The 12,657-nt window shown below is 46.6% G+C and overlaps 1 protein-coding gene across 1 annotated transcript in view; it reads right to left on the bottom strand.

Moving 5' to 3' along the window:
- Positions 1–3,469: 3,469 nt before the first annotated feature.
- PSMD7 (proteasome 26S subunit, non-ATPase 7) overlaps positions 3,470–12,657 on the bottom strand; it is a 9,500-nt gene continuing 312 nt past the window's right edge. Inside the window, exons 2-7 of the mRNA XM_019505343.1 lie at positions 10,837–10,928; positions 9,596–9,688; positions 6,641–6,738; positions 6,265–6,345; positions 5,376–5,467; positions 3,470–4,539 (exon numbers count right to left, since the gene is read on the bottom strand). Of these exons, the coding sequence (XP_019360888.1) occupies positions 4,101–4,539; positions 5,376–5,467; positions 6,265–6,345; positions 6,641–6,738; positions 9,596–9,688; positions 10,837–10,928 (895 nt within the window). The 3' untranslated portion in view covers positions 3,470–4,100. The remainder of the gene's footprint in view (positions 4,540–5,375; positions 5,468–6,264; positions 6,346–6,640; positions 6,739–9,595; positions 9,689–10,836; positions 10,929–12,657) is intronic.

Here is a 12,657-nt window from a genome sequence, read left to right as displayed (position 1 = left end):
CTGCGGACAGCCCTTGTATCCCACTCCTGGCCTTGAGCAGCCTGCAAGGCCCAGCCAGCTGCACCTTTCTCCTGACTGGTGAGTGCCCAGTGTTTTTTTTCTGTTCCCCACTATTGCTTGGCCTCTGTTAAGAGTAAGCTGTGTTTTGAGCATGGAGGGTAGGAAGTCTGAGTGGTCAAACTGGAAGTTAGGCCAGGAGTTGCAAGCTTAGAGACAGCTAGAGCAAGGCCAGGAATACAGAGGCAAGACCTAAAGCAGCTTTGAAGTGGCTGGGAGGGCACATCCCCGCAGTGCGGCGCAGCTCCCTACCTCCCCTTTGGCTCCCTTGGGCTGGTGGGAGAGCACAGGGGGCGCCAGCCCTGACCTCGAGCAATGCTGAGCGGTCTGCACAGCGGCAGAGAGCAGCAATGGGGCTAATGCAGCACTTGGCCTTGTGAGATGTAGGCGGTGATGAACCGAAGCAGGGGCAAGAGGAAGCTTCTTGTGCCGGGGCGGTCTCAATTCTCTGCCACTCGTGGCCGATGTTATGACTTGAACGTTCACATGAATGGGGGGCAAGTGGTCAGCCTGTTAAATGAGAGCATTCAAACCACCTTCCTGCTCCTTTTGGAGAATGAGTAGAGTTTAAACTGAGGAGCAAATGCTCCTGCCCTACATCTGCCTCGCTTGACCCAACCTGTAATCAAGTGGCTTGTGGATGGGTCCAAAACGCCGTGCCCAAGGCTGCCGAGCCGAGCCGCTCTCGTTCTGCTCCAGTGGCACTTGGAGGGAAGACGACCTGGAGTCTGTGCGACTCCTCGTCACAGTCCCAGCACGAGGCGCGACGGCGCTTTCGCCCCTGCCACTACTGGTCCGAGACTAGGCTGGCAGCTCGCCCCGCTGCAGAAAGCCTCTTCTGGATGTCGTTAGCATTTGACTGTCCCTGGCCAAACCCGCTTGGAAGGCGTGGAGGCCGATTATTAGCAGGCTTTCTCCAAGCTATTTCCTCTGTAATTACAGGGCCTGGAGTTGGGGGCTGAAGGTTTAGTTGCAGCTGTCCCTAAGCCGAAGTAAATAGCAGAGCTAGACTCCTATGGCCTCGGGAGGCAGGCGGGCAGCCCCCATGTACCTCAGCCAAGTCGGCGCCACAGTTGCGGCATTCCTGGCTCCCCCCAGCTCCAGCGAGACTTCTGCCTAGGGAGGTTCGTGCTACCCACTCACACCTCTCTGCTGCCCTGGGAGGACGTTAGCCAGCTGTTACTAGAGCACCAGCACAAACACGGAGAGCAAAGGCTCCTTCCTGGGAGGCCTTTTGGAACAGGCTGGCTTGAATGTGAGCGCTGGGCGCCCCCTCCCGTGGCTCTTCTGGACTACAACATCCAGCCTGGACAGGACGGCTCTGCACAGCTGTAGGCCACTGCCCTGGTAGGAGGAAAAGGCCCCGAACGGCTGTGTGGTGGGGACAGCTTTTGGCTTGGTTTTAGTTTTTAAGAAGGGAACCTTGCAGACCCATTAGAAGTCCGTGTCTGTCTCGTGCATTGCAGAAGCTTGGTACCTGCTGCATTCACTTCGGGGTTTCTCGGAGCGAGCCCAGCTCTGGTTCCTGTCCTGGCTGGGCTGCGTACACAGAGCTCTCTGATCCCTGTGCTTACGCTGTCCCTCAAGGTTGAGGGAGTGCAATATCGTCTGTGGTATGATGGGGCCAGGCCGTGTCCCCAGAACGGGCATCAAACTCATCTGGCTCCATGGGCCACATGAGTGGTGCAGGGCCAGCTCCAGGGGTGGGATCAGGCCCACAGACTGCCCCCTGCCAACAAACTAGACCCAGCACATGCTGTGGCCAATCCAGGACTGCTGCGCGTGGTGCCTGCCCCAGACCAGCTGAAGCAGGTGCCGTGGGTGGCTCATCCCCACCCATGCTGTCCTGGGCCAGCCAGAGTGTGGGCAGGATCTGGTGTGCTGGGGGCCCTGGACTGGCCCCATGATAATGCTACATGCAGTGTGGATCCCTTGCCGTGTCTGGCGCACACCTCACGTGGGTCAACCGGAGACTCGGAGGCTGGCTCTCTGGCCTGGATTTGGCCTGCAGGCTGGATCTTGAACTCCCTTGCTCTAGAGTATGCAGAGCTGTGGGGCCAGTGAATGTTTCTGGCGTTGGGTGGAAGGAGAGCTGTTTCTTGCAGTAGGACGTGGCTTCTCTCCATCCTTAAGTGAGTGCTTCAGACCTCAGCTCTTGTGTGAGCTGCTCTCAATTCTAATATTGCAGATGACGAATGCCCCAGGAGGGGCTTTGTTCTCATGTCTGCTGAGGCTGGCACAGGGCTCTGGTGCTAAGAGGGGTTTTTTGTGACTAGTCTGAAGTTGTTATAAACTGGCCTGCTACAGAAAACCCAGTGCCTTCTCCAAGTCACTTCAGTGCCAAGCTGTCTTGCACAAAGATCGTTAGCCAGGATGCCAGTGGCATTTCTGTACCTTAGCCACGTGCTCTCTTTGCCCTACCATTAGCTGGGTCTGTGCTCTGGACACTGGTCACTGCTGTTGCTGGTCTTTTAAGAGATATTTAAAAGAAGAAAGACTGATGCCTGTGTTCTGAAAAGAGAGTGTATGAAAAATTATGAATCGCGGGGGACTTTGCAAATAGCTTTAGGGGAAAGAACAGGGCACAACTTTGGTTGCCTGGAAGGCGCTTCTTGCACCTAGGAGTTGGTGCTGTTGGGACTTTCTACAGGCTTGACACAAACAGTTTGAGATGGAGATGAGTTATCTCGCAGCACTTTTACCTTGGCGCTACTAGAATGACTTGAAAAGGAGCTAAAAAAGCAGCACTTGTCTGCTCAGGTCTCTGGTAGGGGTTCAAAACCAAACTGAGGCTACAGCTCAGAGATGCATGAAACTTCAGGTAAAACTTACAGCATTTCCACCAGATCAGTAGTTCCCATGCGACTCCCTCCATATCTTCCTGAACCCCAGAGAAGTAGAGTTGCATGCTGAGATTGCTAAGGATCATGAAGTTCTCTGTACAGGTCATGAACATAGACTAAACCACAGCTCTCTGGGAACAGGCTGCAAAGTCAGTCCCCCGAGCCAGCTACCTCCCTCCCACATGCCTTGCATCGGGAGCATTACAAGATATAAATATATGACTTCTAAATGGAGATTCCTTTCAGTTGATGGTACAGCTCTGAACTTCTTGCTCTTCCTCAACAAAGGATGAGTGGGTGTGGGGAGACCCTTCAGAGAGGATACTGGCAGGGTTTGGAAAGGCTAGCAACTCTGCAGATATGCATTTGCTTCCTGCTTTACCACAGGGCAAATTACTAAGGCATTCATCTTCATGGGCCAATCTGTATTCTCTGCTTCTGTTCCTGTTAACACTTCTTCCATCTTGGAACTATGTTCTTCTCTCTGGGATGCCTCGCACTCCAGCAAATTTGCCTTGAAATCACCTGCCGCTTGCTTCCAGGATTAAAAATGACTAGAAGTCCAAGAGTTACAAACCAAACCATTTAATCATCTCTTTGAAAATAAACAATATAGAAGGCCCAACCTCAAGGTCTCCTGAGCAACAGATGGGGCAGGTAAATTCGTCCTCTGTGCAGAGCCCTAAGAGCAGGATCAAGTGCCAGAAGAACGTTAAGATGGCAAGCAGTGGCAGCACAGGTGCAGGCGTCATGCATTCAGTCTAGCAGTTTTACAGACCATATAGTATAAACCTCAAATAACTTTTAGACCAAAGCCATGCAAAAAGGAGACAGAAGAGCATCTTGGGATGCAGGTCTTTTCCATTGGTAAAGAATGGAAAAAGCGGCAGTTGGTGACCTTGCCTTTGCCTCCCCACCTCTTCCCTCCAGTGCTAAGGACTGAACAGACAGGCCTTCCTAACAGTAAGGCTGCCTGCTTCTTGCTGTAGCTGCCAGTCTGTGTAGAGCAAGTTCCCTCCCCACTCTATTCAGCTATATGCCTGTCAGATGCAGAAGCAAGGGAAGTGCATATGAGAGTGCCTCCCAAAACAGGCAAAAATAGAGAACTCCCCAGTCACTTCAACAGGTGAAAAGAACCCTCTAGCAGCACAGTGATTTTAGATTACAAGATTTTAATTTACAAATAAAAAACTACACATTTCATTTTTTCTCCTTTTTCTCCTCTTTCTTGGCATCGCTCTTTTCCTTGTCTTTCTCCTTCTCATCTTTCCTCTCCTTTTTGCTTTCCTCTTTCTCCTGCCCTTCTTTCTTCTCTGCATCCCGGTTGGCAATCTTGTTGTTAATGAGGTTGTGCAGAGCAACCACAGACCGGATAAGAGAAGCCAAGTAGACTACCACCATCTGGTCATTGGTCTTCAGGTAAAAGGCCTTGACAAACTCTTGCAGGTTGACATCTGGCAGCAGGTTAAAGACATCCTGAAGGTGGTAGATGATCTGGTGATTGATGGGTAGTTTGCCCATGGCCACTTTCTCTAGGTAGCTCCTGATGTCCAGAAGCTTGGAGTTCAGTCCCTTCAAACCATGGACCTGGTTTGTGATGCGCTGGGACAGAGTGCCCACTGTTGTGTCCTTAATATCTCTGAAACGTCCACAACAGGAAGGAGAAGTATTAGTACACCGCTTTACCGCAGTCACTTATAGGTCTTTCTAGCTCGGAAATGAAGTGTTGCTTAGAAGGGAAGATGAATTAAAAACAAGTTCAGTTACTTGACAAAGTGATTCAAGTCAAAGATCAAGAAAAAACTGGCTGACACTGGGTGTATTAAAAATAGAGATTTAAGTTGCTTTTTGTGTACATGGGTGTTCTCTTTCTAAATCAGCTTTTCCTAGTTATCCTGGTTTGAGGGACAGAAGACAAGACTCGGGTCCTACTAAATCCTTTGTCGATGCCTCACTGTGAGGATCTGGGCAAGTTGATCTTGTACAGATTGTACACCTATATAGGAGGTATAAAACCTCATTACAGCAGGCTTGTGAGACTTCAATTTTCACTGAAGGATCTGAAATCTGCAAAACAATCCAAGTTTTTCTTAAGGGAAACAATGCCCATATGGTTGTTAAGAGCCTCAAAAGGTAGAAAGGCTACAAAGTCTGCCTTGGCTGACTCTGTGTTCCTGATTTCAAAAATAGCAGTTTCCACTATCAATTCAAACAGCAAAAAGGCTTCCACTTTGCACTCATCTATAAAGTAAAGTTCTGAAAACATCTCAAGCTAACTTCCAGCATTCAAGGAACAAGATGAAATTAATGCTTTTGACATTTTTGGGAAGAAGTCACACTTTACTAGGAAGGAGCTCAGTAGATGACATACAAATCAATACCTCCCCCTCACCCCCCAGCAAGCAGTCAGCACTCTCCTAGATGCTGTAGCATGCCATACAACCCTTGAAGGAGTTTTTTGTTAGAAAAAGTTACCGTAACAAGTGTTCAACACCAACTTCCTCCGCTTCCTCGGCTCCAATTTCACTGGTCACATGTTCAAATGTCTTGGAGGTCGGAGTCCCATCCTTTGAGGTGCAAGAATGGAAGGTGAACAGGGTTACAACTACAACAGAGTACAGTGTGCGCACACCCTCAAAGTAGCCAGTTTTGTGCCTTCTGCATTTGGAAAAGCAGAAAGTCTCATACAGACCAACACATTCACAAAACTAGAAATAATCTGATAGTTGTAATAGTAGGGTTCCTAAGAGTAAATAGTTGCTTTTCTCCACAATGGGCCTCAGACACACTGACAGAACCAATTTTTTAAAAATCTGCCTGGAATCTAGCAAAAGGCAAAGTTGAATGGAAATCTGTCACTGACCTACTACTGAACACATCTATGTACAGTGGAAGATGAATGATTACTAGAGATAAAAGGCAAGAAACATTTAAAACTAAGATGATGAAAATGCAAATTAGTATCTAATTACTTGAACTATTGCTGTGTCAGCTGCCATTTTTGCACGGGTGCAAGCATGTCAGAAATAGAAGAGTAGTGTTCTAAATCTAAACAGTTGTTTAAAGCAGCAACAGAGTTTCTTAGGACAAGTAAGAGAAGCAGTCCTTTTTTCAAGAGGATGAAGAATGGAAATTCTTGGTTCAACAAACTTAAGTTTACAACTGTGGTTTAAATTCTAGCTTCAGTAAACTTAACGTAAAGGCACAGGACCAATTGATGCAACATCCCCTACTAGACCACAACAGGCAAATTGATGCACACCAAGCAATATGTTTTAACTTATCTATTACTCAAAGTATGCCCTCTTTCAGGAAATCCTAAATGAACTGGAAAATAACGTGTACTGAACTGTTGAACACTTACATCGTGAACTTCTTCAACTGAAATATAAGCTTCTGTGGGCAGCCCCAGATCCTTTGGCTTTACATCAATAATTACCAATACCTAGTAGAAAAAAAAAAAACATACACTTCAGTATGATAAAGTCACCCGAAGGACTAGATGAAGGATCTCGCAGTCAACTATTGGTTCTCTAGGTGTTACAAGCCTCTCTAGAAGTTTTAACTGTAAGCAAAGGAAAGATCTGTCTCTATGGTAGGAGTTAGATCTGTACTCTCTACTCGCTTCATAGCTGTCAGGCTGCATCTTATTGTGTCATGACAGCAAATTGGAGATTGGGCTGGTAGGAACTGCAGACTGCCAGAAGTTCCATAAGCAGAGTTGCAAGAGTGGTACTTACAGAGTTAGGACAGTATCTTTTCATCAGTTCGTTGATGGCAATATCATTCTTATGTAGTTTGGGGCCTGTGTGATACCATCCAACTATTCTTTCCCTAGCTGGGAAAAAAAACAACCAAAGATTAGAGCCAGAATGACAGAGAAGCATTTCATACAGAGGGATACTAAAGCTCAAATATAGCTACTATCTAACCACAAATTCTGCCCAAGCTTTGAAAGAAAAAAAAGATAGCTAACTCCACTTCTGTTCTGGATACACATCTGTAAAAACCTGAAAATACTGAAATGGAATTAAATTAGTTTCTAGGGTCAGAAGGGACCTGAGTAGATCATCTAGTCCAAACCCCTGCTATGGCAGGAAAGACTACTGGGGTCAAACAACCCCAGCAAGGTGTTCATCCAACCTCCTCTTAAAAACCCCCAGGGTAGGAGCCCGCACCACTTCTCTTGGAAGTTGGTTCCAGATCCTAGCCGCCCTGACCATGAAGTAGCGCCTCCTGATATCTAGCCTAATTAAAGTTGAACTGGTGATGGATGAGGCTGAGAGCAGGCTAGGACCTTAATATTCTTAGCTGCAAGGTGGTTTGGTAAATATGGAAGAATGGGTTTCATAAATACATACTGAATGATTTTTGTACCCAAGCACTTTGAGAAATTGGTGCATACTGTATAAATGAAATGCAGGGCTCTGCTAATGAACAGCACACTCACTTCCTTTGTGCATTCCCCTGAATTAACTACACAGTACTCCATCAGGAGAAGCTTTAGTAATAAGATGCATCTTGGTCAGTAAACTCAGGCTCTGGAACACCTTCCATAGAAAACAACCTTTATTTAAGTTGGCAAAAGGTGGACTTTGGCATAGACTCATAGATTCATAGATTAAGGGTCGGAAGGGACCTAGTAGATCTTCTAGCCCGACCCCCCACCAGGGCGGGAGAACAACAAAAAAACCCCAAAAAGAGAAACGGGACTCAAATGAGTCCAGCCAGGTAGGCATCCAGCCTCTTCTTAAAGACCCCCAGGGTAGGGGCCAGCACCACTTCCCTTGGAAGTTGGTTCCAGCTCCTAGCCGCCCTAACTGTGAAGTAGTTCTTGCGGATGTCCAATCTATACCTCCTCTCCATCAACTTGTGCCCATTACTCCTTGTTATGCCAGCGGGCGCTAGGGGAAACAGCGTCTCCCCCAAACCCCTCTGGTCCCCCCTAGTGAGTCTATAGACAGTCACCAGGTCCCCCCTTAGCCTTCTCTTGTGGAGGCTGAATAGGTTCAGGTCCCGCAGTCTCTCACTGTAGAGTCTGCCCTGTTGTCCCTGGATCATGCGGGTGGCCCTCCTCTGGACCCTCTCCATATTGTCCACATCCCTCTTGAAATGGGGCGCACAGAACTGGACACAATACTCCAGCTGTGGCCTGACCAGCGTCGCGTAGAGGGGGAGGATCACCTCCTTGGCTCTACTCGAGATGCACCTGTGGATGCACGACAAGGTCCAGTTAGCCCTGCCAACCATGACCTCGCATTGTCGGCCCATGTTCATCTTGGAGTCAATAATGACTCCAAGATCTCTTTCTGCCTCCGTGCTCTCGAGTAGGGAGTTCCCCATTGTGTAAGTGTGCTGCTGGTTCCTACTGCCCAAGTGCAGCACCCTGCACTTGTCCGTATTGAAACGCATCCTGTTCCTGTTAGCCCACCCCTGTAACCTATCCAGATCCCTCTGCAATCTCTCCCTCCCTGCTAGCGTGCTCACCTCCCCCCAAATTTTGGTGTCATCAGCGAATTTAAACAGGTTACTATCCACCCCATCATCCAGATCGCTGATGAAGAAATTGAACAGCGCAGGCCCCAGGACTGAGCCCTGGGGGACTCCACTACCCACCTCGCCCCAGAAGGGCTTCGGCTGAACTCAGTATCCTGACAGCATGTACGGAAGTAGCCACTTCTATGACGGTGATGGTCCAAATCATGAGGGTGTCTTGTTACAATCAACACCTCGACATTCCTTCTCTTTCTTAATCACATGAGCAGTCACATTCTGCTCTTGTCAAAGCTTCTCAGCTGTCTCAAAGGACAGTCTCCCAGAGAAAAGTGTCGTGTTTTTGGCTGGCTTATTGCCAAGGCATAGACTCTACATTCATCCTTATGTATCAGCTCTAGAAATGTAGGACTGGAAGCGACCTCCCTGCCAGTGAGTCCAGTTCCACATCACCTATACTGTAGCCTCTCCATATTCAACTAGCCCTGATAATCTTCTAAAGCAGAAGTGACCAACCAGCGGCACATGTGCCAAAAGTGGCACTGGCACGCAACACATCGAGGAGATGGCAGGTAGCACACCGGCATACTGGGCAGGGAGCAGAAAACAGAGCAGCAGATTGGGCAAGGGGAAGGGGATTGGAATGGCATGTAGGGGCAGGGCTTAATGTGTGGCATGCCTGCTAAAAAGTTGGCCCCCTGTGTTGTAAAGAAAGAATGAGCCTTTCTTTGTAAGATCAAGTAGCATAAATGGCTTATCAATTAAAATCTGAATTTGTAATTCAAATGTCCCCTCATAAGAAGGAAAAGAGACTGTAGTACACCAGTACGGAATGGGTCACAACATAGTTGTGAATTTCTGTGGTAGCTATTTAATCCCCAGGAAGTGTTAGCTCTTTATTTCGAAGACCTCTGACATATCAGACGACTTAGGATTTGTCTATATGTGGAAGTGGGTAAGAAGTAGTCTGAATTTAAAAGAAATACATTTTTGCATTAATTCTCTATATGAACGTTCGAGAGTGCTGAACGTGGTTTAGGTTAATCCCTGAAAGACACTCGCAGTATAGAATAATGTGTCCACATGAGGAGGTAGTGTGGAATACCTTATTGTGTCTTTATTTGCACCATAGCTTATCCTGTACTAACTTATCCATGACAAGTTTTAGGAAAACAGCTACTCCCATGAAAAGCTGCACTTACCATTAACTTTTTTAAACATTCCATACATGTTCTCCAGGTAATCGTGGTCTAGAAACCAAACACTGTCATCTTTATCATCCTCATCAAAGGGAACTGAAAACAAAACAGATCAATATTTAGTAGTTCAAATTTTAGTCTGAAAACTACCATAGAAAAAAATAAAATGTGTTTCACAAGTTCTTGCATGCCAATGGGGAAAAATAATTTATTTTGAATTGACAGAGTGCAACCACTCTGCTCTACTGGGTTACACAAACTGCTATAACACTGAATGGCAACATTAACAGATTCTCTCACAGAAAGGTTTTCTGATAATTACAGAATCACTTTTAAGATGATACAAGTAAAAGCAAGGCAACTTGTAAGTTACTTTGGCAGGCAACGAAGTGTTTCATAGTAAACAAAACAATTCATATTGGAGTAATTGACTCAATATTGGTGGGAAAAGACTTCTGATAAAGCAAACTCAAGAACTTAACAGAACACGATAGCTCGCTGGATCAGAAGTTTGTATAAGGAAAAAGTAGTCTTCCGTATAAGGTGAATTAAGATGAACAAGCTACACTTCTATGAAGTCTGTTAAACAGAAATTGGAGAACTAGGGCTGGAAGGGACCTTAAGAGATCGAGTCCAACCCCCTGCCTGAAGCAGGACAGGTCTCATGTCCCATAGCAGGACTGAACCTGTGACTTTGGCATTATTAGCACCACCTAACCAACTGAGCTAATCAACCACTCATCATTCTTGCTCTTAAGTTGTAGCTTTTAAATAAAGCTACAATTTAAACAATATGTAACAGAATCATTACAGGCAAAATGTAATTAGCTTGTTGTCCTCTCACTGGGCACTGCTTGAGAAAAAGAGCTGAAATTTAGACACAATATTAGATCTTCCTATAAATATGTAGCATCTCATCTAAAATAGCACCTGCTTGGGTACAACTCAAGTTACAAAATAAACACTCATTTAGAGTAAAAAAGAAACCTCTAGCATGAACACGAAATAGAGCTGCTTCTGAAGTTTTGTGCACTGGATACTGCTGGGGAAAAGATGTAGAACCAGACTAACTGGAAAAGGGACTGTTTTGTAGGCAGGTAATTAGCATCTTTGTGGCAAGGTAAATACCAGTTTTATGACTCGCTAAATGGCAAGAAGTCTTGTGGCCCATCTCAAAACAACATCTAACAATTGGTATAGCAGGTAGACTGATGGGCTGTGAACAGGACAGGTCACACACTCACCTGCAAAACTGTTGGATACATCTAATATTTTCTTCTGCCAAGAGCCCAGCAACACACCAACAACTCGCTTCTGATTCCCGACCTTTCCTATTCTAAAAAGAAAAGGATGTCAGTCTGAATTATGGAGCATGTCTCAAATGCAAAAGAAACACCGGTGGACCAGACTAATTCATTCCACCACCTTAGTTTTATAATTGGAAAAAACAGCACAGGTGTGGAAAGACTGGAAGTCAAGAAGGAAATACTTGTTCTATGTTGCTTACACCTAAAGAAGTCATTACCATGAGCTTTAAACCAAAGCTCTAATCTTACAACGTAATCACTGATGGAAAAAAACGCACGGATGCTGCTGCACAGCTAATGGATGCAAGTGGTGGAAGTGACAAAGAATAGAAGGCAACTACTGCATGTCTCCAGAACGCCAGATTGGATAATACTGAATAATTTGAAAGTTAACTCAGTTTTTACATCATATACCTTTATAATGGCACATTTTTCTGTTGCTGTATGCTGCCTTGAAGGGGAGAGAAGGGTGGTTTGGGGTTTGTTTGTTTTTTTTTAACATCAGAAGTACTTGTCAGGTGGTGCAATTAAGTTAATTTAGGCACATTGAGCACAAATTGCACTAGACATTTAGAGGAATATAATTTTATTTTCTGCTGCGCAAATTGTAGCTTTAAACATAACGTGTATAGACCGGACAGATGAAAAGTGCCACGTTTCAATATGCTGAAAAACTATTCTTTTAAAGCCAGTCAGTTGTACCTAACAAAATGGTATTTATAACTCGTTAGCAATTTCACAATATTTGAATGTTATTTTAACTCTTGATTTGTTCTTCCCAAACAGGAAATCTATTTGACGATAGCTTTTGCTTTCACACGAGCAAGAACTGCTGTCATTGTAACTCGCTCAATTCCCAGCATAGCACCCTATAACAAGCCATATAACCAGCTACACTGCACTGGCACCATGACCTAGTGCTAAACGCATCATCCCATTTAACACACGGGTTGTTCCAGCCCTTTGTCTACCATGAAGACTATTACAGCTGTGTCTTACTTTGCAATAAGAAACTGCCCCGCTAGTCTTGAGCTAAATGGGACACCCGTGCACGCGGGTCCTACCACAGGGACCTTGTGCTAAGGTGATGTTTGGTCCCAAATCTGCACTTGTGCAAAACGCAGAGTCATCCACATGCATAATCCGGGACCAAAAGCATGTATCCGAGTGCGTAATCTGGAACCAAAACCGCACGTATGGGCGGCCGCTGCCCAGCGGTTTCCACCCTGTGCTCCGCAAGGACCCGCAGGTTATGTCTACAGGGGTCGGTGAATGAGGACCACAATCAATTGTAAGCGTGGGTATTCACATGCTTTTAATTCAAGGGGGGCTGCGCCTCCGCAGGAATTTTTTTAGGGGTCTGCTAATGAAAACAGGTTGAAAAACCCTCAAAGTTAGACTGTTCATTTTTCATGCGAGCAGCAGATTTGGTAAATCCAGTGTGGTGAGCCTTGCGCTGAGTTTGTACACGCACCTATGGGGCTGAGCGCTCGGTTACGAGACACGCAGAACTTAAGACGTGGTTGTCCGTGCGAGGAGCAGCAAGACAAGGGTTGTGCCCAAGTGTCTGGACGGGGTGGAGCCCTGTGCCGGGTCTGGGCGCGCACTAGTGCGGCACTCCGCAGGGCCCGGCGCCCTCAGACACCCTCTTGTGGCTGGGCGAGCGCAGGAGCTGCAGCACCCCACAAGGGCAGCACCCCACCCCCGCTGCCCTCAGGCCGGGCCCGGCCCGGCCCGGCCGGCCGCCCAGGGGCCCGC

This window comes from Gavialis gangeticus, unplaced genomic scaffold (genome assembly GCF_001723915.1).
Source record: "Gavialis gangeticus isolate Ggan-Ray unplaced genomic scaffold, GavGan_comp1, whole genome shotgun sequence".
Taxonomy (NCBI): Eukaryota; Metazoa; Chordata; order Crocodylia; family Gavialidae; genus Gavialis; species Gavialis gangeticus.
This window is presented reverse-complemented; position numbering and strand designations above follow the sequence as displayed.